At 32.1% G+C, this 24,278-nt stretch overlaps 1 protein-coding gene across 1 annotated transcript; it reads right to left on the bottom strand.

Annotated features, from left to right (window-relative positions):
* Positions 1-792: 792 nt before the first annotated feature.
* Positions 793-23,873, bottom strand: LOC110995240. The gene is made up of 28 exons (XM_045631181.1): positions 23,724-23,873; positions 22,978-23,120; positions 22,305-22,469; positions 21,184-21,376; positions 18,273-20,438; positions 17,659-17,799; positions 17,062-17,202; positions 16,597-16,706; positions 15,506-15,576; positions 15,150-15,241; positions 14,164-14,412; positions 13,321-13,506; positions 12,237-12,361; positions 11,233-11,394; positions 10,688-10,774; positions 9,755-9,953; positions 9,019-9,144; positions 8,592-8,720; positions 7,965-8,168; positions 7,111-7,317; positions 6,715-6,805; positions 6,209-6,304; positions 5,174-5,313; positions 4,573-4,813; positions 3,785-3,952; positions 3,111-3,198; positions 1,598-1,703; positions 793-921 (listed from the first exon to the last, which is right to left on the bottom strand). Exons 1-28 carry the CDS (start codon positions 23,871-23,873, stop codon positions 793-795), a joined length of 6,105 nt encoding a protein of 2,034 aa, XP_045487137.1.
* Positions 23,874-24,278: the final 405 nt, after the last annotated feature.

The raw sequence follows: 24,278 nt of genomic DNA, 5'->3' as shown, positions 1-24,278 counted from the left end.
TAAAGTTTATATTTTTATTTGTTTTTGATTGTGGTTGCTTAATTTTTGCCATGCTAGCTTGTTTTTCTAATATAATTGATGTGTATGTGTGTGAATTTTGTGTTAATATATTATCTTGTATTATTTTATGCATACACGTTGTTTATATAGAATAAATAAATGAACTAGCACAATATAATACCATGCTAATATTAGCGCTGGCAGTCGAACAAATTAACTTTCCGTGTTTAATTCACCAAAAACATTAGTGCTACAATCTTATAGGTTTGGGCCTTAGATTTCTGTATTCATGATCATTGATTTTTCTTCAAAGACAAGGTAATCCGCCTTTTACGTTTTACCACTGGAGCTGCGGATCACCTCAGAGGTGACAGTCGCACGCTGATACTAAGTTTAATACTAGGCCATACTGATCTTATTATGATACATACAATAAATAATATTGGTCTCAATAGTAGCCGTGCTAGAAAAACTAAGTAAACTTGAGCGAGAAAAAATGTAGTCTTGTCACTCAATATTATTGAAATTCTCCAAATCGCACCACGTAAAGAAACTTTCATCTAAAACCGTCTGCAAAATTACTTAGTTTGCTGAACCCTTACCATTTATCTAATACAATATACATAGTCGGAAGTTACGTATAACGTTGATAAAAACATCTTATGACACTATAATGAAATAACTCCATATTTCATGATAAATATACAAAAAAGTAAGGATATTAAAAAAACAAAATAAATGAAATCTTTATTTTATTACGTTAACATTAAATAAGTGGCATTTTAACATTTGCTAAGTCATCGTTTTCTGTAAATCCTTCTTCAACTGCTTTGCGGCTGTATACAGATCGTACTTGATTTTGGGGTATCCCTGCAGTAGGTCTTGCCAATCTCTATGCCTAAGAAACACGAAGTCGACTACCTGTTAATATTATCATTAAATCTAAATTATACAATTTAAATTAGGTTAAATTAACCTGTTTGGAACTCTGGTGAACTCTTTAAAGCGAATTCAGTAACATCGTAATTTTAAGACGCTGTTATATTTGAGAACTGCCAATTCACTAAATTCTTTTAGTGCTACACTTGATGATCACGAAAAAAATACAACGGAAAAGAAAAAGATGACACATCTTTTTCTTCTTCTTTATCAGTACCTTTATCAGCTTGTATTATTTTGGTGATCCCCAGAAAACTGATGTTAAAAGTTATATGTTTAAGAACACACTGTGGAATAATGGACGTAAAGATTATATAGATGGAACTTTATAACTACACTTTATGTTACCAGCTGCCCAATGTATTTCCAAACTAATTCGAATGAATAAATTCAAATTGGTCGGGTAGGGTCCTTCAAGAGCCTACATAGGAGTCTACAAAGGTTGGTACTCCCGATACCTCTAGTATTGAGAGTGTCCATGGGCGACCCGTTTGTTGTTACATAAAAATAATGCAGTTTAATAAAAAGAGTTATCCATATATCAAAAATAAAACAACAGTAACAATGCAACGACTAACAACTAAGTGATTTGCATAACAGTACACAAAATCCATTATAAAGTAATACAATTGTTAAGGAAAAACAATTGAAAAATTACCGTTCGCGTTAAATAAGAAAACTGGTATGGCGTATTAGGGAAAAGTCCGGGTATCAATCCAAAGTATCCATTCGTTGATAATAATGAAAGCATTTTCTTTTCACCGCTGAAATGTACAAGAGGTCAAAGAAAGACTTATAGGATAGTAAAACATCTCGCAGGATTATATTTTTTAAACATTTTTTTATAGAAAAGGTGCCGAACAGTCTAGACGCCTACCTCACCCTAATGATAAGTGACTCAAGTGACGTGTAAAACGTTTTTATTATTTAATCAGCTGTCTAAGTGTCTCCTTACGTCATAACATAAAACACAATTTGACAGAGACAAAAGAGCGCTTTAATAAAATTAGGCTTATTTATAAAAGTGTTTGTGTGAAAATTATATATATACATACATAGGTAGCACAGGTGAGACCAAATTTTTGAATAACGAAGTTTTGTACGTTGCAAATTTATTCCCATCTAATGTAGACAGAACTACTGAGTTCAATATATACGATATATTACAAATGTTGCCAATAATATATATAAATGGCAATTAGGCAATTGTTTAATGTTGCGGTCCAACTAAATACACAGTATAATACGACCACACGTCAACTGCACAAGGATTTTTATTATTTGTAGAATTTTCTATGGCATATTGTAGTTTGTTTGCGACGACGGTTTGGCGTATTCGCTACAATTAATAACTTTATAACATCCCTGACGACGCCAACATTACAAAATGCAACAGACGCAAGTGGTTGGGACATGGGATTGAACCCCAAGGTCCTCAAAACCTGGTAGTCAGAGGAAACCCGGTAGACCGAGGCTGAAACAATAGAGCCCGAAGTTGGACCCAAGAAGGACGAAGTTTGACGAGACTCAGGCCCACAAGGGGCTGTGTATTGATGATGATGCGTGTTGTTCCCACGAGGGTGTAAGTGCGTGCTCCTATGTCACCTTCCCTACTGCTGATAGAGGACAAATCTTATTTTTTATTATTATTAATTAACTATTTATAACTTAAGATGGCGTGTGAAACGTTGTGTAATGGTTGCCTTACAAACATTTTGTATAACAAAAAAAATGAATGGCGAGTTTATTGCCAGTTTTTCTCTATTTTTATTTTTCTTCTTTAGTTTTTGACGTTCATAAGTGTACATTGTGATACCTTAATGAATAAATGATTTTGATTTTATTTTGTCAGTTTTTTAGCGTAATATTAATAATATAGAATGGGTTCTTTTTCGATCATAGTAAGGCAACCCTTTCGAAGAAGATTAAATTAACGAGAATATTATTGTATGTTTTGCAGAAAAGTTAAGGAAAGAAAGAGTTCCGCTTTAGCAGTAGCTAAGATGGAGAAGTTGTCCAAAAATATAGAAATAAGTTTGTAAACGCGTTTATTAGCAAAACTATACAAATATTGCTTCGCAAAGGTGCTACGTGTAATGGTTTTATAAATTTGCCAAATTCTGAATAATGGACAACTTTTGAATTCAATTATATTAATGCTGAATGATTACCTCTTATCGGTGTACCATTTCTCAACCTCTCCCTCATGAATAAAGTACATGCAGGAGAATATATCACCTTCCTTAACAATGAATTTTCCTTTAAAAAAGTAATTAAAGTAAGTTAATTTATTTTGTATTTTAAATCTTTTTCTATGTTCTTAACGAAGGAAATAGACAATAAAAGCAACCTTGGCCACAGATAGATATATCTCTTTCATAACTTGTCGATAATGAAATAGATAGTAATCTGTGAATAATAATAATAATGTGTGAGTAGTATATTCGATTTCAGCTGTGTACCAATTGACTTTCTTTCTATGTGTGCATTAATAATCGCTCAAACGGTGCAGCGCATCGTGAGGAAACTGGCTTGCCTTAGACCCAACAACTCATCGGCATGTGTCAGCCTAATCTGGGCCTAAGGCTGATCGCCTTATTGCCTATTAAATTTATAACTGATCATCAAAGAGATATAGAAATTTGAGACCTAAAAAAGGTTCTAGCATCACTGTTATTTTTAATTTGTATCCAAAGAAATACTGAAACAGAAAAGGAACTGCAATTTTCATAAATATAATAAGTTCTCTATTCTACGTATTAATTATCAATAAAGATTTACCTTAAAGATACGCCCGCTTGAAAACAACTAGGGTACATTATTTAAATATATTACAAAATCTTACCAGGAAATATAACCACTCTCTGTAGCTTTGTGACAAGTTGGCGTCGCAAATATTCAGGCAGGTCACGAAAAAGGGGCGGAGCTTCCAGGTGATGCATGTAGAGGGCGCTTAACATATCTTCTCGAAGACATTGTGGGGCCTGTTGCGCTAACTCCGGCAGCCAATTACCTTGTTAGAAGATCAATGTACTTTAAAAGTCCGACATACCATGAGAGCCAAGCATATCACATATCATATGCCATCTATTATTAAATTGCAAGAGAAATAGAAAAGTGGAGCAAGAAAGTATTAAACTGGACTCCAAGGTACAATATCTAAGAGAAGAAGACTATTTGGAAGGTGGTATATAAGATTAAGGACGGCAGGTACATGGAGAAAGAATTGGTTTAATTATAATATGTTATCTTAATTATTATTATTAGTCAAAGCAATAAATGACGTCTGACTGTTTTTTTGTTTTTATTCGATTATCATTTATTTGCAATAGGTTTAAAAAAATTAAGATTTAAAAAGAAAAATGTATCCTTGATGAAGAACAAACAGAATGCCTAATCTGGATATCGAAGGCTTTCGGCCAACTTCACGCAAAGTGTACAATTATGTGATTCGTTGTAATAATTGCACCTCCTTACAAACGTTGTGTAAAAGAAAAAACTTGGCGATTAAAGAGTGGCGGAGAGTAATTGCCAGTTCTTCTCATTTCTAAATTCAGAATTTTAAATAATTTTCAAAGTGGAATTAGTTTTTAAAATAATGTAATACAATCAATAAATATTGTATATTTATACCTCTCTGTCTTTGCCATAACTGTTTGGTATACTTCTTCACGGAGTCAAGTAGAACTGGACATAACCCGTTATGTTCCAGATACAATATTAGACTTTGCACTTCATAGTCATAGGTGTAAAGATCACGTAATTTTGTGAAGACAGCGCTGATTGCACAACTCAATATCCAAATTTCCATCGGGTGAATTATAAAGTACAAAAATATTTTGTAATACGTTTCATTCAGTGTTAATGGTACCACCTACAATCGAGATAAAGTCTTATAACATTTTTTTTTTACTTTTTCTTCAATGTATAAGTTCAGAAAAAGCGTACATTTTACAAATTAAGGCAGTTTCTAGCACACACCACCACAATTTGACACCTATGTATCCGACTCCAATCCGACTTAGGGTCCTCCTAGAAAAAAGTGTGCCAATTCTTAGAAGGCCGTCAATGCACTCCCAAACCTTTTTTTGCGGAATCATCAAATGCCCTATGCTCTTTAAAAAAAATCTTAAAATAAAGATATAAATTCTTGACTATTGTATATTATATTGAGTTGTATCTTTTCGTTTTTTCTGATTTATTGTAGTGTTGGTTCCCTTAAATAAATACTCACAAGATCGATTTCCGTATGTGAATAAATCACAAGAATATATGTTATAGCTACAATATAGTCATCCATCCAACTTTTAGGCACAACTAATCCGAACTTCAGTTTCCCATCGACAAGAAAGTTCTTCGTAAGACGAGGACAGCCTAAATTATTATCGTTTTAATAATCATTATTTAAATCATTTTTGTTATTTAAAACTAAACTTTTACATAAAATAAGTACTGTCTTCATCAATACTCCGAGAAAGACTTTTTGATGTGGTTTCTAATCACAGTTTTAGCCACGCACCACTATGTAGAATTACGGTTCTTCAAGAAAAGTGCGATCCAATCTTATTTGGCCGGCAACGCAGCGAGCCTTATGGCAGTGTCTATGGGGAGCGGTGTCAGATTGATTCTATTGAAATTATAATCTAGCTTTAACGTGCTAAGGCATCTTTGCCTTATTATATTTATATTGGCCTAAAATCAAATTCAAATCATTTATTTTAATTAGGCATATTTAAAGGCCTTTTTGGGGCTCAAAATTAAAATTTAAAAATATATATTCATTTAGGGTAGAATAGACGACGAACATATATAAAATACACTTTTAACATAGTGTTTAAAATATTCTCTATATATTGATAAGATTATTATATGTGAAGACCATGTACCAATAATTTAAAAAAACTCGCATAAGTATTCACAAATATTGCAAGTATAAATTTAGATTTAAAAAAGGTAGATAATTAACATGCAACTGTGTGTGAGTAGTTTATTTGATTCTTCAATGTTAACATTTGTATTGCGATCCCAATGCGACATTAGGCACGAATTGCTTACAAAGGCCGAATCGCTAATATAAATTACAAAGTCAGCGTTCTAGGAACCAGCTACTGTAAGTAAATAACAGCCGAGGGGAATTCAAAGATACTAGCTTCAACCAGTTAGCTAAAACTCTATCCGAAACTGGAGTAGGCATCTTCCAATGAACTATGAATACAAATACTCTTAAGTAACAAAAGAACATGTCAAATATTATTTTGTAATGTCTAACCTCCTTTTCTATCCTGTGGATTTACCCATTCATCATAATCTATGGTTGCATTTATGTATGAAGGAAGTTTCTCTATGCGTACAGGAAACTTTTCATCTGAAAGATTTTTAGAAATAGAAATTCTTTGTTGGCTAAACACAGTATGTGTTAACGCAGATAGACATTACGGTTTTAAATCCTGGCGAAACTAGTGTTTCTAATTGATATTCATTAAAAGTTTAACTTGGGATAACTAACTAACCCACAAATAATATAAAACTTAATAATTCGGATTAAGGATTTGAACCCGTATCACCTCGACATAGAACCAGCTGCCCACTGACGATATTTCATATTCAACTTAGAGTGTCCATGGGTGATATTTCATAGCATCAGGTCCTGCCCGTTTGCCCTACGCTACATAAAATATCAGTTCACATATCTAATTTAATAGTAAATGATATGGAAAAATTCAAATTTAGTATATGAATTTTGAAGAAATATTTGAAAGCAAGATGAAAACATACGTTGACAAGCCACGTAAATCCACCCACAAGTCATGCCGTGAATGCTTAAAAAAACGATCGCAAACTTTAATAAAACTGGCGCTATTTGACTCTGAAATATGAATTTCATTTTAAACGAGAAATTTCACAAAGATCTTGTATTAAACACGACTTCCGTACCATATAATGAAAATAAGACTTAGGATTCTTTAACAAAGGCTGTTTCAATTAAAAGGCCGGCAACGCACCCGCGAGCTCTCTGGCATTGAGAGTGTCCAGGGGCGGCGGTATTGTTTAATATTTGGTAAGCCTCCTGTTCCCTGATTTATATAAAAAAATAACGAAAAACTCATTATTTAATACATCAAATTCTATCGATAAAAAATATTCTTAGGCTTTTCATCCGCCTGATATTACCTTAAATCCTTTGCAGAAATGATGATGGTAGTAATAAAACAATCTAAGCCTCAATAATCTTGCTAGGCGGTAGTTCCATTGTCCAGTTAAATGGGTTAATATAGGTATGGTTAACGACAGAATATCCACGTAATAACCCCAATGTTTAAACATATGCCATTTTTGGATTCGCTCAACGCATTTATCGTTTTGGACGATTAGTTCAAACTAAAACACAACTTTTATTATGATTGACATTCAAACTCAAAATAACTTAATTCATATAGGTAACCAAATACACTTATGAACGTAAACAGAAAAGATGTTAAATTGGTTTTAAATTTACATTTAATACCAGGTCAGAAACTAAGGCGTGGAGCGGGCAAGAAGAACTGGTAATGGCTGGTGTATTCATTATAAACGTGATCTTTATGACCAGAGACAATTTATTCTACCAACGAAATCATTAATCCAAGCTAGTATCAACATTCTTGTGTATGTTCATACAAAAAACGTTTTCTATTTTAAACAAAAGCCTTCCATTGAAACAGACTAATTAATAAGTTAAATATTGATACACCTATTTTACACTGTGCCCCTGAAGATTCTTCTCCTAATAGGCTGACAAATGAATGTTATTTTTATGAGACTACTACAGTGGAGTGACTATTACCGATTCGAATTGGCCAAAAAAAACACATAATATATTGTTTGATCTATCGTAATCATCTTTCCCTTTTCATCACAGTGTAAAAACAATTTGACAGAAAGAGACGGTATAATACTTTAGCCAAGGTTAAGAGAGGTTAGGAGAGAGAGAGGAGAAAAAAAAAGGTTAGACTAATTGAAGTTGGATATTTAGATCATTCACTTACCGTATAAAATTCAGTTATCAAATACATTATGTGAAATAAATCCAAGATAAATAGAACCCAATATATATTTAGTTCGTATTCGTCTGGTACAGCTTTCGCTAGTAATACTATAAAAACTGTGATGAAAGGACAAAAAAACCAACATAGGTAGAGCCAACGTGCGTACCATGTTCCTGCTTTTGCACGAATGGGAGAATTCATCCACTAAAAAAAGGTTAATAAATAACAATGCTACCTATAATAAAAATAAAAAATATATCTGTCTAATTACGTGTGTTCATAGTGCCATCTCTGTTACCCCTTACTTAATGCGATGAGAGAGAGATTTTATAATTTATTTTCTTGTATTAGATCATTTTAGTGTGAATATGTAGGTTCAACTATGGACCGTTCCATATACAGATATCTGTAGTATCTAGGGTAGACGTGAAGCAAAAACTTTACGAGGCATGGGAGTATTATAATATGATAACCTCACACAAACCGAACATATAGTAACGGTCTAAACATATATATGTTTAATTAAAGTTTGTAAAATTTAATGTCATATTTATAAAGATAGAAGAAAACAACAGAGTTAAGTAAAATCTATGATCAATTGTTTCAAGGCATTAATAATAATTTTACTGGCATTTGTATAGTTTTGCGCCCGCGGAGTATGAATGGCAGAGTATTGTAAGGATTTTCTGGTACTGCATTCTTCAACGCCATGAAATCGTGCTTAGTCAAAGGGTTGTGTTTCATCCGATCCCTTGTCTAAAATGTACAAAAAATCTTAAAACATTTTCTTTTAACTCTAAAACGAAGTTTTATAGAAATTAAAATGTTTCCATTTTAACATCTTTTTCTAACCTCGTCTTAAAGTGGCTCTTGGCCATGACCTGTAAAGCTTATTAAATAAAAGTTATTTCAGTCCAACATAGAGATTCTATTTCAAGCAAGAGCTCTATTTATATATAAAAAGTCATTTATGAATGTTTAAGCTAGTACGGATCTACTTGGTACTGATTGCTAGCATGCGCTCAAAATTGTTGAATGGGTTGAAATTAATCACCTCATCTTCAACAACATCCTGGAAATCTTTTATAGAGATTTGCAACAGGTCCGCGTAGCCATCAGCATACGCTGTTACGCGGACGGGCCTTGGTTTAATACCATCTAATTGTCCAAATATGGACCCCTAAAACAAGTTCAATGTTTGTTATTTAATTATAAAAGTTCACCACATTTTATAAAATTCCTGAAAATTATGATAAATTTAAATTTTACAAATATAAAATATTACTTTTATATTGTTAGATTTTACTAGTATGTTTTTGTTTATTTTTAAGCAAAAAGCGGATTAAGTTAGAGAAGTAGGCACTTAACATTGTTTTGTTTTAACTGATCAACTACTACTAAGTATATCAATGTAACTATTGTAGAAATAGTATGTCTATCTTTCAGTTATTTCTACGTGTAATATCATCAATACCTATCTAGAAAGATACAACACAAATATGTATCTAATAATAATAAACTTTCTAATATAATATCTTAAAATTAAAATAATGTGGACTATTAACATATTATCAATATAGTCCATTCCAACATAGTCCCTATGATTTTGGCCGAGAGAAAAAGCCGGCGTAAAAAAACTCTCGGTACTCTTTTAAAAAAGCAAATCGAATCAAACAACACATATTTAAAACAAATATAGGAAATTCATTTCACGGTGGCTTACATATCTCTATGATGACTATAAAAATGTATTCAAAGCAAAGAAATGCTAAGTTAAAGCAAAGTTAAACCTTGGTTAACTTGGCCAATTCCTCATCATTCTGCTTAATAAGAATACTTCCTCTGTGCACTATGTATACCCAGGGACTCAAATCCATCTCCCGCACAATTATTTCTCCAGGTAGGAAGAACCATTGAGCTGCTGCGTTCAGAAGTTGTCTTTGAAGACTCTCACCACCATGTAGCAAAGTATCAGTGGCTTCGATTGTTCTAATTATAAATAAATAATGAGGTAAAGCATCAGATTTGTTTAGTCAGCCTTCTGCCTTTCACTCCAGATAAGTTTTTAATCATCTTAATCTCATCTGGTCAATATAAGCCTTGTTGTATGTTCAAAAAAATATTAGCGATTTCTAAACAAATGGTGACATTCACCAATATAATAATCGAAAAAGAACTAATATAAGCGTATGACCAACTAGACTCCAGAAGATAAACTACTCGTTATATGGAAATTGTATTCGTTTATACAACAAACTCTCAAACGTAATTAAAGAATTATCACTGAATTAATTCAAAGCTTGTTAAACGTAAATTAATCAAAGAAGCTTTTAATAATTTTGACTACTAAATAGTCTAGTATAATTTGATGTTTAAATAAACGATCCTAATCCTTACGATTGATTTGCACCAGTTAAAACAATTTGTATTAGACAAAACTTGGCGATTAAAAAGAGTGGCGTAGAGTTTCTTGCCCGCTCTACGCCCTCGACTTGCGAAGTGGTAGAAAATGTAATTTAGAATGAATTTAATATATTTAATATATATATTTATTTAATATAAATAAATAAATAAATATTTTCTGTTGATAAGTGTACTTGTTTACCCATAATAAAGTTATTTTAAGTTTGAGTTATCCGGAATCTTTCATTAAAGTTACGCCTCGAGTGTGTAGTAAAAATATTAGTATAAATAATGGTGTATGTAAATTTATAATTATATACCTTTTAAAAAAATAATAGTTCAGATCTTGTCTAAAAACTACACCAATGCGTTCATTCATAAGGCTTTGCATGTTCATTCCTTTTGTTCTGAAACATATAAAAAAGTGTATATAAAAAAAATTAAGTAAAATTAAGGACGATTTCACTGACTGATAAAGCGCGTCCTGATCGATAAATCGTTTTTCACATTACTCATATTTTGCTAACATATGGTATAAATTTAAGATGCCCAGAAAACCTGGCGCCGAAGTTGTAGATGAGGCAAAGAGAGCCCCAAAGACTTGAAGTGTTGTGAAATAGGACGAGGCACAACACCGAACGCGATGGAGATTCACTGTGGACGCTTCTGTCATGTGAGTTAATGCGACATAAGTGTATTTTTTTTTTTTTGGTCTTTTTATAAACTACGATCTGTCACATACTGTAGTAGACATAGACATTAAGTAGTTGGTAGGTCGGGACTTCAATCATTATTAAATTAGACTAGTACACCAAGCGACTAGCCTTAGATATTAGTTTCATTACTATTCTAGTTTCATCATTACCTGAACCACCAATACCGAAAGTGAGTGATCGCCTTTTCGATTAACTTCTTGTCCACACGCTCTGCCTGCAAGAATCTTCTTAACTGACTCACACCATGTTGAAAGATTGTATTACCACGGAAGTTTAACACCAATAATGTAAGCGAATAACACATAACATACCTGAAATGATTACGACATACTTTTTACAACTCTATATATATAAAATTCTTGTGCCATAAAGTTTATTCCCATACTCCAAAATGGCTCGACCGATTCTTATGAAATTTACTATGCATTCAGTAGTTCGGAGTGTCCAGCTCAATAATTTATTTTTTATTTTTTTACACAATTTTTTTTGTTTTTATTTTTCAAGGAATAACTCAGGCCTAATTATTTTCACACGATAATTCTAAGGTATAGTAAGTAAGTTTTATATAGAACTTTGTACAACCTTAATATAAAATTCTTAGAAACTATGAAGAGAACCGGCCCTATTCTGTGGATCTAGCTATCGACAAAGGGTTAATAATGTATTTATATACTGCAGAACTATTTAATATTAAACCTTAGATGATGCAACTTCGTGTAAATGGGTTAAAAAGTTAATTTTAGCGTCAGCATACACCATTTATTCTAGATATAATATATAAAATTCTCGCGTTAAGGTGTTTGTAATTAAACTCATTCGTATTGGCTTTGAAGCTATTTATTAAACTTATAATTATTTGACATAATTTTAAATTTTTACCGCGTGCGTAGTCACTGACTGAAAATAAAAGTTGTTGAATGTCAAAAAGTATCACAGCTGTAGAAAAAGTTACATTACCTGTATTTATTTCCCCGGAGTTGATAAGGTAAAAAGTGTTTTCTTTAAATATGTAAAAGCTATGTTAATAAAAGACAATACCAGAATTCATGTTCTTAATTAAGCTTTAAAGACACCACTGACAGCTCATAAAATCCACGAACCAGATAAAACAGAGCAAAAATTTTCTGAGAAATTAAACTGTTTAAACAATTACCAGAACATTATTCCAAGAATACATAAAGTAATTCCCACACCGAGATATTCGCGGTCTATATGAAACTTTCCAAGGTTAAATCTCATGAGACCACTCTGTGCCAGATTAAAGCTTTGCGCAAACACCTTTAAAATAAATTTTAACTTTGTTTAATTTGGGAATATGTAGACTACATTAATTAAGAAAAGAGCGTACCGATTCTTAAAAGGCCGGCAACACGCGAGCCCTCAGGCATTGAGAGTGTCCATGGGCGGCGGTATCACTTAGCGTCAGGTAAGCATCCTGCCCGTTTGCCCCCGTTCTATAAAAAAAATTAAACAGTGATGATAGTCGTAGGTTCGATCCGACTATAACAACTAAATTTTTCTGTACGCATCTTACATTTCCTCGTATTCTGAAAGATAAATGTTTATCAAATAAAAATGGGCAAAGAAACAGATGTAATTTCGGGTTTCGAGGTTACAGTGCCAGTGATTATTAAATAAAGACTTTTGTAATCAATCTCGATTTTTAAGGCTATTGTAATTTGATGCAAGACATAGTTTTTTTACTAGTTATTTTTTTCATGGAAAACGCAGTACAATCATAATATATTATATTAAAAGTCAAAGCTCTATTCGATTCTCTACTAGTGACCAGCGATTTCATTTGTAAGTTGCCTCTGACAAATTTACTACGCAACACAAAACGTAATTTTAAGTAAAACCAGCGCTGATATTAGTGCTCTTGATAAGACAATCTATGGATTAATATGATTGAAAATTTGACAATTAACAGTTTTAAAGTCAAAGATGATCGATTCTTTCCCGACAAAGCCGCTATGCAATAAATGGGTGCACCGAGTTTGAAGAGTGTTTAAGTTTTCGAGAATAATTCAGATTATTTACAATTAGCTGTTTTTGTTTGTTTAAGTAGATTTGAAATTTTATATATAAGACGTCTATCCGCTAGTCATATAATAATTAATAGAAGACTTTAAGCCGATAAATATCTATTTAGAATGTTTGTCAATATATCATAAATCCTACTTCTAGTATGTTCTTATCTGAGCATGGGCTGTATAATATATAAAGATAAGACTTACAATTCTTAACTGATGCATACTTGGATACTCGTCCAAGGAAAGATAGTTAGGAAGCCAACAGTGGTCCTGACGAGTCATATTCAAAATATATCCAGAATCATCCCATTCGAAACATATACATCTACTTACAAAGTAATTACTAGTACCAAGTATCACCAGTATCGTCATTATCTGCATCTTTAAAATCTAAAATAGTGAGTCTCTTACTTAAAAAAAATAAGTATTTTGAAAAACTTCTTGTGTCTTACTTTATTAAACCATTACAGTGGTTGAAAATTGTGAAGTAGGTTCGATTCCCGGTTGTGCACCAATGGACTTTCTGTCCAATAGCCATTAAACACAATCGTACGGTAAAGAAACCTGTATGACTTACTCAAAAAGTCGATGTTATGTCAGGCACAGAAGGCTGATGACCTACTTGCCAATTGGACAAAATAAATGATGTTGAAACTGAAACACACACCGCCTAGATCTAAAAGCTTTTTGCAAAAGTTCAAAATGAAATAAAATCGTTTATTTGCTATGATAATGGTACAATTAGATACATTAATTATACAAATCCGCCATATATAGATAGGCATGCAAATGTCGTATTAATTTTTAAAAGTACAAACATTTAAAACACAAATACACACATATATATATATGAAAAAATATACTATAAATGGCCTTAAAAACTTTGCAGAATCATTTTGCAACTTTAGACTAGAGAACTAACGTACACGATTCTAAATTAATACATCAATAAAATACTAGTAACGTATTAGATTCTTTATAATATTTATTAAAAACTAATACTAAATTGTACATAAAACCATTACAAAATTGATTTCAAACACTCACCATATAAAACGTCATATTTCTATTAGGCAAGTCCGCCAAATAGTTGAAATAGCCCATGATAATGTAAAAATGGGCAAACTTCGATACTGTATTTATTAAAACCGCCTCATTTTGCCCAGTATTTGTAGAGAGGATTGTTTTGACAGGCACACAGCCGACAACGTCAACGAGGAATCCCCTACTCAAGTAATGCTTACAACGTTCTTTCAAATCGGTTATTAATAAGCCCTTTTCATTATAAAATGCTAGCTGGAAGAAGAAACTTAGTAAATTCTTTTCATATAAGATTATTCGGTGCGTCGCCAAGATTTGTATCGGGTCTCAAAGCAAAGGAGTGGGAACTCTTTACAATCTTTTCTATGGAGTTTATGAGCACGTTTAATTGAGGTTTTAGATAGAATAAGATAAGATTTTATCTTCGCTTAAAATCATGTGCTATTGCGGTGAAACGCTTATCCAATTCTCGTTAAAAAAGCGGTTGCAATTACTCGGAGGCCTATAGACGCAAAGACATTGCATGAAAATGAAAATGTTAATAAAACTATTTTTTGTTGTAGTACAAAAAATACTGAAAACTTTTTTAGGCTTACAATTCGATAAAACGACAGTAAATTAGCGACCACCATACATATAATTTAACCTGGGAGAAAATGAGATAGAGAGCATTATACAGTGGATAATCTTTAAACTAGTCTTTATTTCACCATTTCTTGAATTAAAAAAAAACATAGATGTGCCAAAAAATATACCTAATAAGAGAATAAAATTAAAACTTTTTTAATCATTGAAGTTTGTATCAAAATTAATTAAAATTCATTAGTCTCAATATATTGAAACCGATTTTTTTTTTAAGTTTCACGGGTTTTTTATATTCCTATTTACTGGCGATAAAACCACCTGTTGCACCATATCTTTCTTTACTTTTACGTATATGTTTAACATTATTTATTAATTATAAAACTAATAAAATTACAAAGTAAACTCACAAATAATTTAATAAAAATATCTGCATAGCCAATACAATCGCAAACATGGCCTATTATAATCAAAGGATGTCTTATACAAGCACCAACTCCTCCTAAAAATTTAATAAATAAATAAAAAGCCCATTCAACGTCCAATCATTACAAACCAAAAAAATATACAGCTAAGATTTTTGCATTTTATTCATTATTTTTTCTTGTTATACTAAGTATAATATATCCGATATCAGTACCGTCCATCGGAACCCAGACCAAAAATAAATTATGGTCCTAAAAATATATGTAATAAAATTTCATGTTGCTTGATGTACATGTAATTAAAATAGTCGATTTATAAATAAATAAAATATTTTAAACACCTTGTAATGACGCAGAAACAATTGAAACCACAGCAACAATCGCACGAAATACCATCCAAGTTTGTATAAATCTGTAAGTTAATGCATATTTTAACAGTTTATTATTAATGATTATACTAATTTATAAAAATATTTACGCATATAAGATATATATATGAAGATATTCAGAATAAATCACATATTGTTTCTCTGAAAATACAAGGTTTTATTTTATTTATCACGATCTTACAATATTACAACAATTATTTTTGTAAATATGACAATTATTATTAAATCTTATCTGAAAATACAAAGAAACGACATTTAAAGTTCACTAATATCGCCTCTATAACAATAAATAACAATAAATAAAATAGTTATAGTTAAATAATATAGAAAATAAATAAAATAAGACGGTATTAATTTTAATTAGATAAGTAAGCGTTTGGAGATGGGCCAATGTAAAAAGTTATATTTGTAGGAAATAAAAAGGCTTTTTTATTTTATTTTATTTTATTTTAATATCGCCTCCTCAATTATATCCTTTAATTTATCTCTCTATAAGTTTCAAAACACATTTTTGCATACATTGCATCGCGCGTCACTCCGATGCATCGCTTACTAACTTCCACAGACTACTTGTAAAAACACGAAGCGCGCTAAATTCAAATAATTTGAATTAAATATAATTTCATTACACGTATATTTAATAGTCTTTATTCTTTATGCCACATATACACTCAGATAAGTTATTCTCTAGTGCAACGTCTAGGGCAACGTGAGCATGTAAATAAGATACTAGCTCTGCCACTAAGAACCAAGAGTGGTTGTTGATGTTTGAAGATGTTTTTAAGAAGTATTTAGAGATACTTCCGCCAGTAACTAGGGCCGAGTATTAAACTTAATTATTAATGCTAAATTTATTATTGTTAAATATTAATATACATTAATATTTTACAGTAGTTTATACACAAGAAAACATTCCTCTATTTCTTAAATACATAAAATATTGTCATTATTTATTTATTTATGGCAATAGTTATAAATGCTAGTTTCAAGTATCTTAAATGATTCCTGTCAATGCCAAATATAAAAATGTAATTTCAACGTACCTAGATTCTGGATCCAACCAAATGTTACGGGTATTCTTTATTTTCATCTTCCATAGTGAACATCGTTTTAATGTACTGACAGAACTTTGATTGAGCAATTTTTTGCGATACTATAAAATTGAAAAAATATTAGTTAGAAAAAATATTGTTTGCTAATATATAGAATAAAAAAAATCTGTGGTGCTACAATCTTTTTAGGTTTAGACATCAGATTTCAGTGTCAGTTTTAACATCATGTCTCAATTGAATAGGCAAAGTGATCAGCCTCTTGTGCCTATGACTTTTTGGGTCTAACTAAAGCCAGTTTCCTCACGATGTTTTACTTAAATCTATGACCTCTGGGATGAGAATCGATCGCTTAAGCCACTAGCCAACTGCTTTATTGTTATACCAGGGTCTCATCAGCCTTAGTGTTCTGGTCTAATTCAAATTGTTCTTACTTTAATATATGTATAGAATTATTACATCTTTGTACTTCTTGACATAATCTTGAACCATTTTATCATATTTCGACATATATCTCTCAACACAAAACTCAAAATGATCATGCTCATTAGGATAGTTTTTCAAAACGTGAAAAAAGTCGATCACTTTTAAGTAGAGAATCTAAAAAGGAGAATTATGAATCATTAAGATTTTTGTTTACCTACAAGTCAATAATCATCATATTTAACGTTCACGTAGAAGAGAAGAACTAGCAATCTTTTTAATCGCCTGAAAAAGATTTTTACCACATGGTTGTAAGGATCCATTAAACCACAAGAGAAACCTTTAATCAAAATACCAAAAAACGAGTGGTGCTACAACATTTAACATCTGTGCTCCAGATTTATGTATATATTCCGTGATCATATTGATGATGTAGACAAGGAGGTGATTTGCCGTCTTCCACATGCTGTTGACGTTTGGAACTATGTTTCATAAATATAAATCAGTAAATCTGACTAGGTAAGTCAAAACTGTATTGAATTTTGGCTAACTCAAGCTAAGACACGGTTCCCTTACGATGTTTTCCTTCACCGTAGAAGCATGTGTCACTAAAATATTAATTAAATAAAGTACTTCGCATTCGGTAGATGTTCTCAATGTTCTAAGCGATGGTTTCCCCAGAAACACCGCACAAGACGATACAAAATCGCCGGGTTTGTATTCCTTTTTGTACACTTCACCTTGAAGATCGTGATATTCCGATGTCATGTAACCCTAGAATTTATTTATTAAACGTAAATAAATAAATAAATATACAGTCAAAACCGTTTACGACATCATTTAGAACAACATACCGGTTATATTGACCAAATCAAAGGTCCCTGAATTCTATTGTATTAGGATCTTATTAACAACGTCATCGGCTGTTATGACTATCGATTTTTACGACCACATATGAGCAGTCCCTTTGAAGTCGTTATAACAGATCTTGACTGTAATATTATCTAAGACATACATATAAAAAAACGGGGCATAAGTTATCAAATAACAGGCCTTATCGCTGACAAGCGATGATCTTTCAGGCAACAAAATTGAGAAAAATAACTACAGAGAGTAAGGCAGTAAATAAATAAGTAAAATTTTTTTTTTCTTTATCTGATTAATGATTCTACAGTGTATTATTTTATCAATTTGTCAATAGAATATATGTTGCTCTATATACTATAATTAATGTTAAAGTAATGTACCTGAACAATCCATGTAACAGTTTTAGTTTGTACACCAAATACGGAAATGGTGCAATTCTTTGGCAGCAAAAGAAATTTAGCTTTATACGCCAGCTCCTTTATAAACGCTGGCTCGGCATACGCAAATGCAGGTGCGGCCTTTATTAACTTCTCAGCAACCTCTCCATGTAATTTCCAATAAATATCGTACGGTTCATTCTTCAACAAATTAGGATGCAACACGTCCACGCCATTAAAATACTTCCAATGGCATATCAAATATTTATTCAGTCGTATGAGCAAACCCGGGTGTATTTTATAATGTCGATAATGGCTCTTAATACTACTAACGAAGTATTGATAGTTCACTAACTCTCGATATCTCAAATAGAACATCGCAACCGTATTAGTTTTGCTGTAAATAACAATCAAAAATACCAAGTAGCTAATAATTACTATTACATATATATCCAGTAAAGATCCAGGGAGATACTCGTAAAATATGAACTCCAATAACCAAGCCAAAAATATAATAAAAGCATTCGGCAACTCAATATCGCATTCATGTTTGGGGATAGTAGTATTGCACTTCAAAAATAATTCTCCGAAAAAATATGCCGTGTTCAATTTTGGATTCTTCCGATCGATAACGTATAAAACATAACTCGTTATATACGCGAAGGAACCCACAACTAAAGCCATTTTATAATTCACATAGAATAATGGGTCCTTCTTCAAATCCCATTTAGAAAATAGAACATAAATCTTAATTAGTCGATTAAACTGTAGAGGATTATAGAGCTGGGAAAATCCACTTACAGACGCAAACGTTTCAATCCATATAGTAGACAGTACATCAAGCATAAACTTTATTGTTTTGCATCGAGAAAATATAATAATTGTATAATCGTTCCTGATATTCTCTTGTCCATCTGTCGCAGTTAACAACATCACGCAAATATCGCAAATGTAAACAACATCAGTCCAGAACTGAAATAAACCGAACCACACAGGAGGGCTCTTCGTCGATAAATAAGGGGGATAGAGAATTAACACCATGAAAACTGTGCCAACAACAATGCGATGCCACAATAAACCGAAGTCCGATTGGGGAACAAAAATCCACGGAAACTTTGAGGAAACGAATGAAGATTTTGTTTGAATTTGCTCGTCACTTGAGAGAACAAGCTGACCGATGTATTTCGGACAATGATAAACTGTTTCTTCGGCTAAAAGCTGGCACCGTAAACCTTCTTTATCGTGCAATATTTTGCAGTTACGGAAACCGTCGGAAATTTCGCACCAGCGTTTTTTCACCCACGCTATACCCTCGTCTTCTGATCTATCTAAGCCTCTTACATGTTGTTTACATGTGTACAAGGTTCGCGCATGTTTTATCCTATCTTTAGCCAGTTGCACAATAAGACGCCGATCCTGGGGATGTTTGTGGAGAGAATTCAAAATGTCAGCCCTTGTTATATATAACACCTCGCAATATGTTACGCATTGGACAATTACTTTCCTTTTCGGTGGGACCAAATAAAAACTTATATCACCCAACAACGTACCGCTAGTCAATGTTATTAACGGCGTCACGCCATCATCCGAAGAAATAAGTTGTATCTTACCAGATTTGAGGTAGTAAAGGTGATTGTAACAATTAGGGCCCGCAAAAAACTTCTCTCCCGGCAACTTATAGTCCATACGGATTACCTCACAAAGCCAGCGTTTATAGGATTCAGATGTTCTTCTAAATGTAGGACTATGGTGGAACACAGGCCAGACTAAATCCTGGCGTATGTCAAGTCGTAAATATCTTGGTAATTCGGAAATCACTTCAGGCACGCTGGTTATGCCACTCCTTTTCTTCCACATTAACGAATAAAAATCCTTGACGTCCTGATGAGCTTTCGGGGATATATTTCGCCTTCTGGTCTCGTCAATAATTCTTTCTACTTTTGGGTAATATGTGCCCATACGTCGAAGGCTTAACATAGATTCTGATACCATTTTAGGGATAACGATGAATGTTAATAGAAAATAGCCTAGTAACATCAAGACATCCGTAAAAATATACTCCCTGATGGTTGAGGGTTTGGTCTCATCCAGCTGGTTGTTGATGAAGAAACTGTATATAAATGATCCTCCATATATGTAAGTGGAATATGATACATCCGTTTCATTCAACTGTAACAAAATTGTTGAGGGGAAAGAGTCCATAACTTATTGAAGTGAAACTACTTTAGGCGCAAGATGGTAATATTTTTACGGAACGTCACGAAGATGTGCAGCGTTTTTGTCGAAGAAAAGAGAGAGCAATTGAGAGAGAGTGAGAAAGGGAGATTGAGAAAAAATTCACACTATTGGTTGATGTATTCGTTTAGTAGTTACATATTAGAACTTTAGATTGCAATTCTATCATATAACGCCTTATGCAGTAAACGCAGATTTTTATTTATTTATATTATCATTAGCACGCGTACAATGTGTAAAGAGTGTGAATATAGAAATAAATACATGGAATAATCATATGACGTACATGATCATCAATTTAGGCTTTTACCTTAATAATTAATTAACTTTATATAAATAGTACGTTTCTATGCGTTCCTTTAGTATGTCCACGCTGTGCGATATTATTCATAATATAATGTGGCGTTATCGATTTCAGTATCTATTGGATTTTACATATTGCATACTAAAGCTTGAGTTGGCTGTTTGTTGAATGAAACTGGCATACATTAACATAAAAATAGATGACTTGTGTTTAAAACTATGTTCAAATACACTCGTATATAAAATGGGCTCATTACAGGAATACGGGATTACATCATGTGACACATTTGCACATGTCCAATATAATCTCGCATTCTAGTCTGGACAAATACGTAGGTAAAAAGTTTCATATTGTATAATCATTTGCTAATCGTACCTTTTGATATACAAACTTCCTCCAATCATAGATAAATTCATTACATCTTGGGCAACTTCCAACCATTGTTAATAGAATAAAAAAACACGTTATGCAGTTGACACTTATACTGAACATTAAAGTGTATCCAATAACAATTTGCCAGAGTTGATGAGAACTTAATAAAGAAAATGATTCCGCTATTCTGTATATTCTGAAAATTATTTTTTTAAAGTTATAAATATTTATATTCTGTTGTAAGTTATCATTCCATTTCTAAAATACTATTTCTGTTGTAAGCTATAATTAAAAAGTCTAGAAAGAGATTTAGAAAATTTAGTATTTGAACTTTATACAAGGTTAAAAAAGTTTTTGCAAGCATGCGTTATACCAATTAAAAAAGCTTTTGACTGTATTCAAAATAATTGAAAGGGCTTTGTATATTTTAGAGGAGTGTTGGCCAAATCCTTGAGGTCGTAGAGTCGATCCTCGGCTGTGTACAAATGGACTTTATTTGAAACGGTGAAAGAAAATATCGTGAGGAAACCGGCTTGCGTTAGACCGAAAAAGTCGACGGCGTGTGTCAGGCACAAGAGGCCTGACTTTTAGATTGACAAATAATCATGAAATCATAAAAAAGGTCATAGTGCCACTGATTTATTTTTATTTCATTTCGTATATTTTAACACAATCCAATTAAAGCACTAATGTTAAAATGAACTAGTATTAAAATTACATTTGATTTTTACAAGCCAGGCCTGCATTTGGAAAATAAAATCTAAATTTTAAACTAAGCTGAAAAAACACATTAAAGTTGACGTCTACCATATCGTAATATCAGAGGCAACAAACGAATTCCCAACGCCATTTTCAATCAGATTTTCGCCATACTAAATCATCTAAAAGAAGAAATAATAGAAGATAAATGACGGGCGACGTGGGTCGACCGAGTTCCCAGAATCCATTCCATTTGGCGTAATCGGCACGCCTACCTTGAATGCCCATAATTTGTTCATTTTAAAGTCATGAAAAAATTATTATTAATTATTATTAACAAACTTAATTAATATTTTCTCTTTGGACATAAACCTCACGTCAACTCCGGTTAGGTACCTTTCATTCAAAAATTAAAAATTTCTTACATGACAAATTCCGAAAACGAATATACATTTGGTCGAAATTCATTCGGTGCACAGGGCATGTCTTGAAATAGACTAAAGAATGGTATAAGTGAAATCACATCTAAAAGTATTAATACTCCCGATTTTGGCAAATATTCTCGCTTCACAGCCTCATCTGTTATTTGCCTAAAAATGGAAAACATTTAGGTGTTGCAATAACTGCATCTGATAGAATTATGATATAGTTATTCATCTATAAATCAATACCTATCCTCAATACAAAAATTTTATTCTGACCTTGAATCGTTCAAAGGGGAATTTGGATATTGTAAATCAATGTTTCAATCACCTAAAATAATGTTTATGAATTGTATATATGAAACATACTGTTAAAAATCTTACGCGTACTTTAAACTTTTACTTTGTGTTTTGTTAAAGTAAGATTATTCAGATTTAGACAAATTATATAGTAATTAAAAAAATAAACTTAAAATTTTTCCACCCATTCATCTGTCCACCACCAGGGCGAAACTATTTTATACGAGAACTTTGAATCCCTTGCGTCTAGAAAATCAACTATTTCATTCCTTTTTATTATACCAAAAGCCTATATATAATATACTTATTAAATTGTATCAGTATTTCAATTTTTTTCCAAAAATAATCTTCTGATGTGATAAACGTCTTTACTAACCTGTGGAGGATATGAAGCAAAGTATCAATGCTATATATTGGATCACATAGGTATAAATAGGCAAATTTTATCAGGCTTAAACTTGTATCATAATCCAAAGTGTCCCAACAATAAACAATTGGATAGGCAGCTTGTATCGGGCCCTGAAATTTATGTCTTAGGGCCTGTTTCACAATGTATGGATAAAGTACCAAATAGCTATGCAACACATAAATTATTCGAAAGATAAAAGTTATAAATAAAGTACTTCGCGTTTCATGACGAATAGTGCTATCTGACAGTCGTGAAACGCAAAAATACTGTTTATCCTACCAATAAGTAATAAATAGCTTATTTGGAACTTATCCCGACATTGTGAAACACACTCTAAGTCTTAAGAATTTGCATAATTTCCTTTTTACCTCCTTATTATTCAATAAATACCTGACATAGGTGGTCTATTGAAAGGAGGCCTCTTTGTGTGTTTTTGGTGTTTCTAAATAAATTATTCGGAGTTGGACTTAGAAATACGTCGCCTGATTTTCATGATTCATTATGTATGTCGGTAAACCAAGAATTGAACCAATTCATTTTAATTGCCGGAGTTGCGTCTAAGTATAAAAAAATAAAATTTAATTTTGTGTATTGTATTGACATTCGTTAAACGAAACGTATATTTTACATGACAGGCTGGGGTCAAACAACCGCGTAACTTTCTGAAATTCAGATTTTTGAGGCCACATTTTAAAAGAATCGTGCTTACTCACCAATATAGTTTTTAAGATAACAACAACTAGAACGATGGCCTTAAATGTCGGATGAAACGGTAGAAATAATAAATTGCTCCATTGTATGTTTTGTTCGCCATCCAGATCTTCCTCATCATCTTCGTAGTAATTTGTTGGGATAGATGCCATTACAAGCGACTATATATATGACGATATATATTATATATTCTTCAAGAAAGATTTATAGATCTTATGATTGTTATTTTTATTTGTCTTTATCGTAGATTCTATAATGTCATCATGACCAGCTGACATAATAAATACTTTTTTGACTATGCACAATGACAGATGGATAAATATCAAGGTGAAAAGGGGCTACCAGGGAAAAGAAAAAGACGCTCTTATGCACGATAGTCTCACGTGCTTGAAGAAGTTGGTGGGTAAAATTGGAAGAAAAGTTATCAAGATAGAGAGATCCCTCTCCAGCCAGTTTGATTATAATCATAAGAGGTCTATGAAAAATATTTTGTGTAACAATTTTAAGTGTGTGTATCTTTTATAATGATAAATTAATGTTTCAAAGACTAGACGAGA

Source organism: Pieris rapae, chromosome 14, assembly GCF_905147795.1.
Source record: "Pieris rapae chromosome 14, ilPieRapa1.1, whole genome shotgun sequence".
NCBI classification, from domain to species: Eukaryota; Metazoa; Arthropoda; class Insecta; order Lepidoptera; family Pieridae; genus Pieris; species Pieris rapae.
Note: the sequence above shows the minus strand (reverse complement) of the source record. Positions and strands in the feature narration are given on the sequence as shown.

What these genes read in the sequence shown, in the direction of transcription:
- LOC110995240 (XM_045631181.1), bottom strand. Translation starts at nt 23,873, where the DNA reads ATGGCATCTATCCCAACAAATTACTACGAAGATGATGAGGAAGATCTG. An exon ending in TCCACAGGATAGAAAAGGAG is followed by an intron (nt 5,314 to 6,208) that starts GTTAGACATTAC and finishes ATAATAATTTAG; the next exon opens with GCTGTCCTCGTCTTACGAAG. An exon ending in AAATGGTACACCGATAAGAG is followed by an intron (nt 1,704 to 3,110) that starts GTAATCATTCAG and finishes TGTACATTTCAG; the next exon opens with CGGTGAAAAGAAAATGCTTT.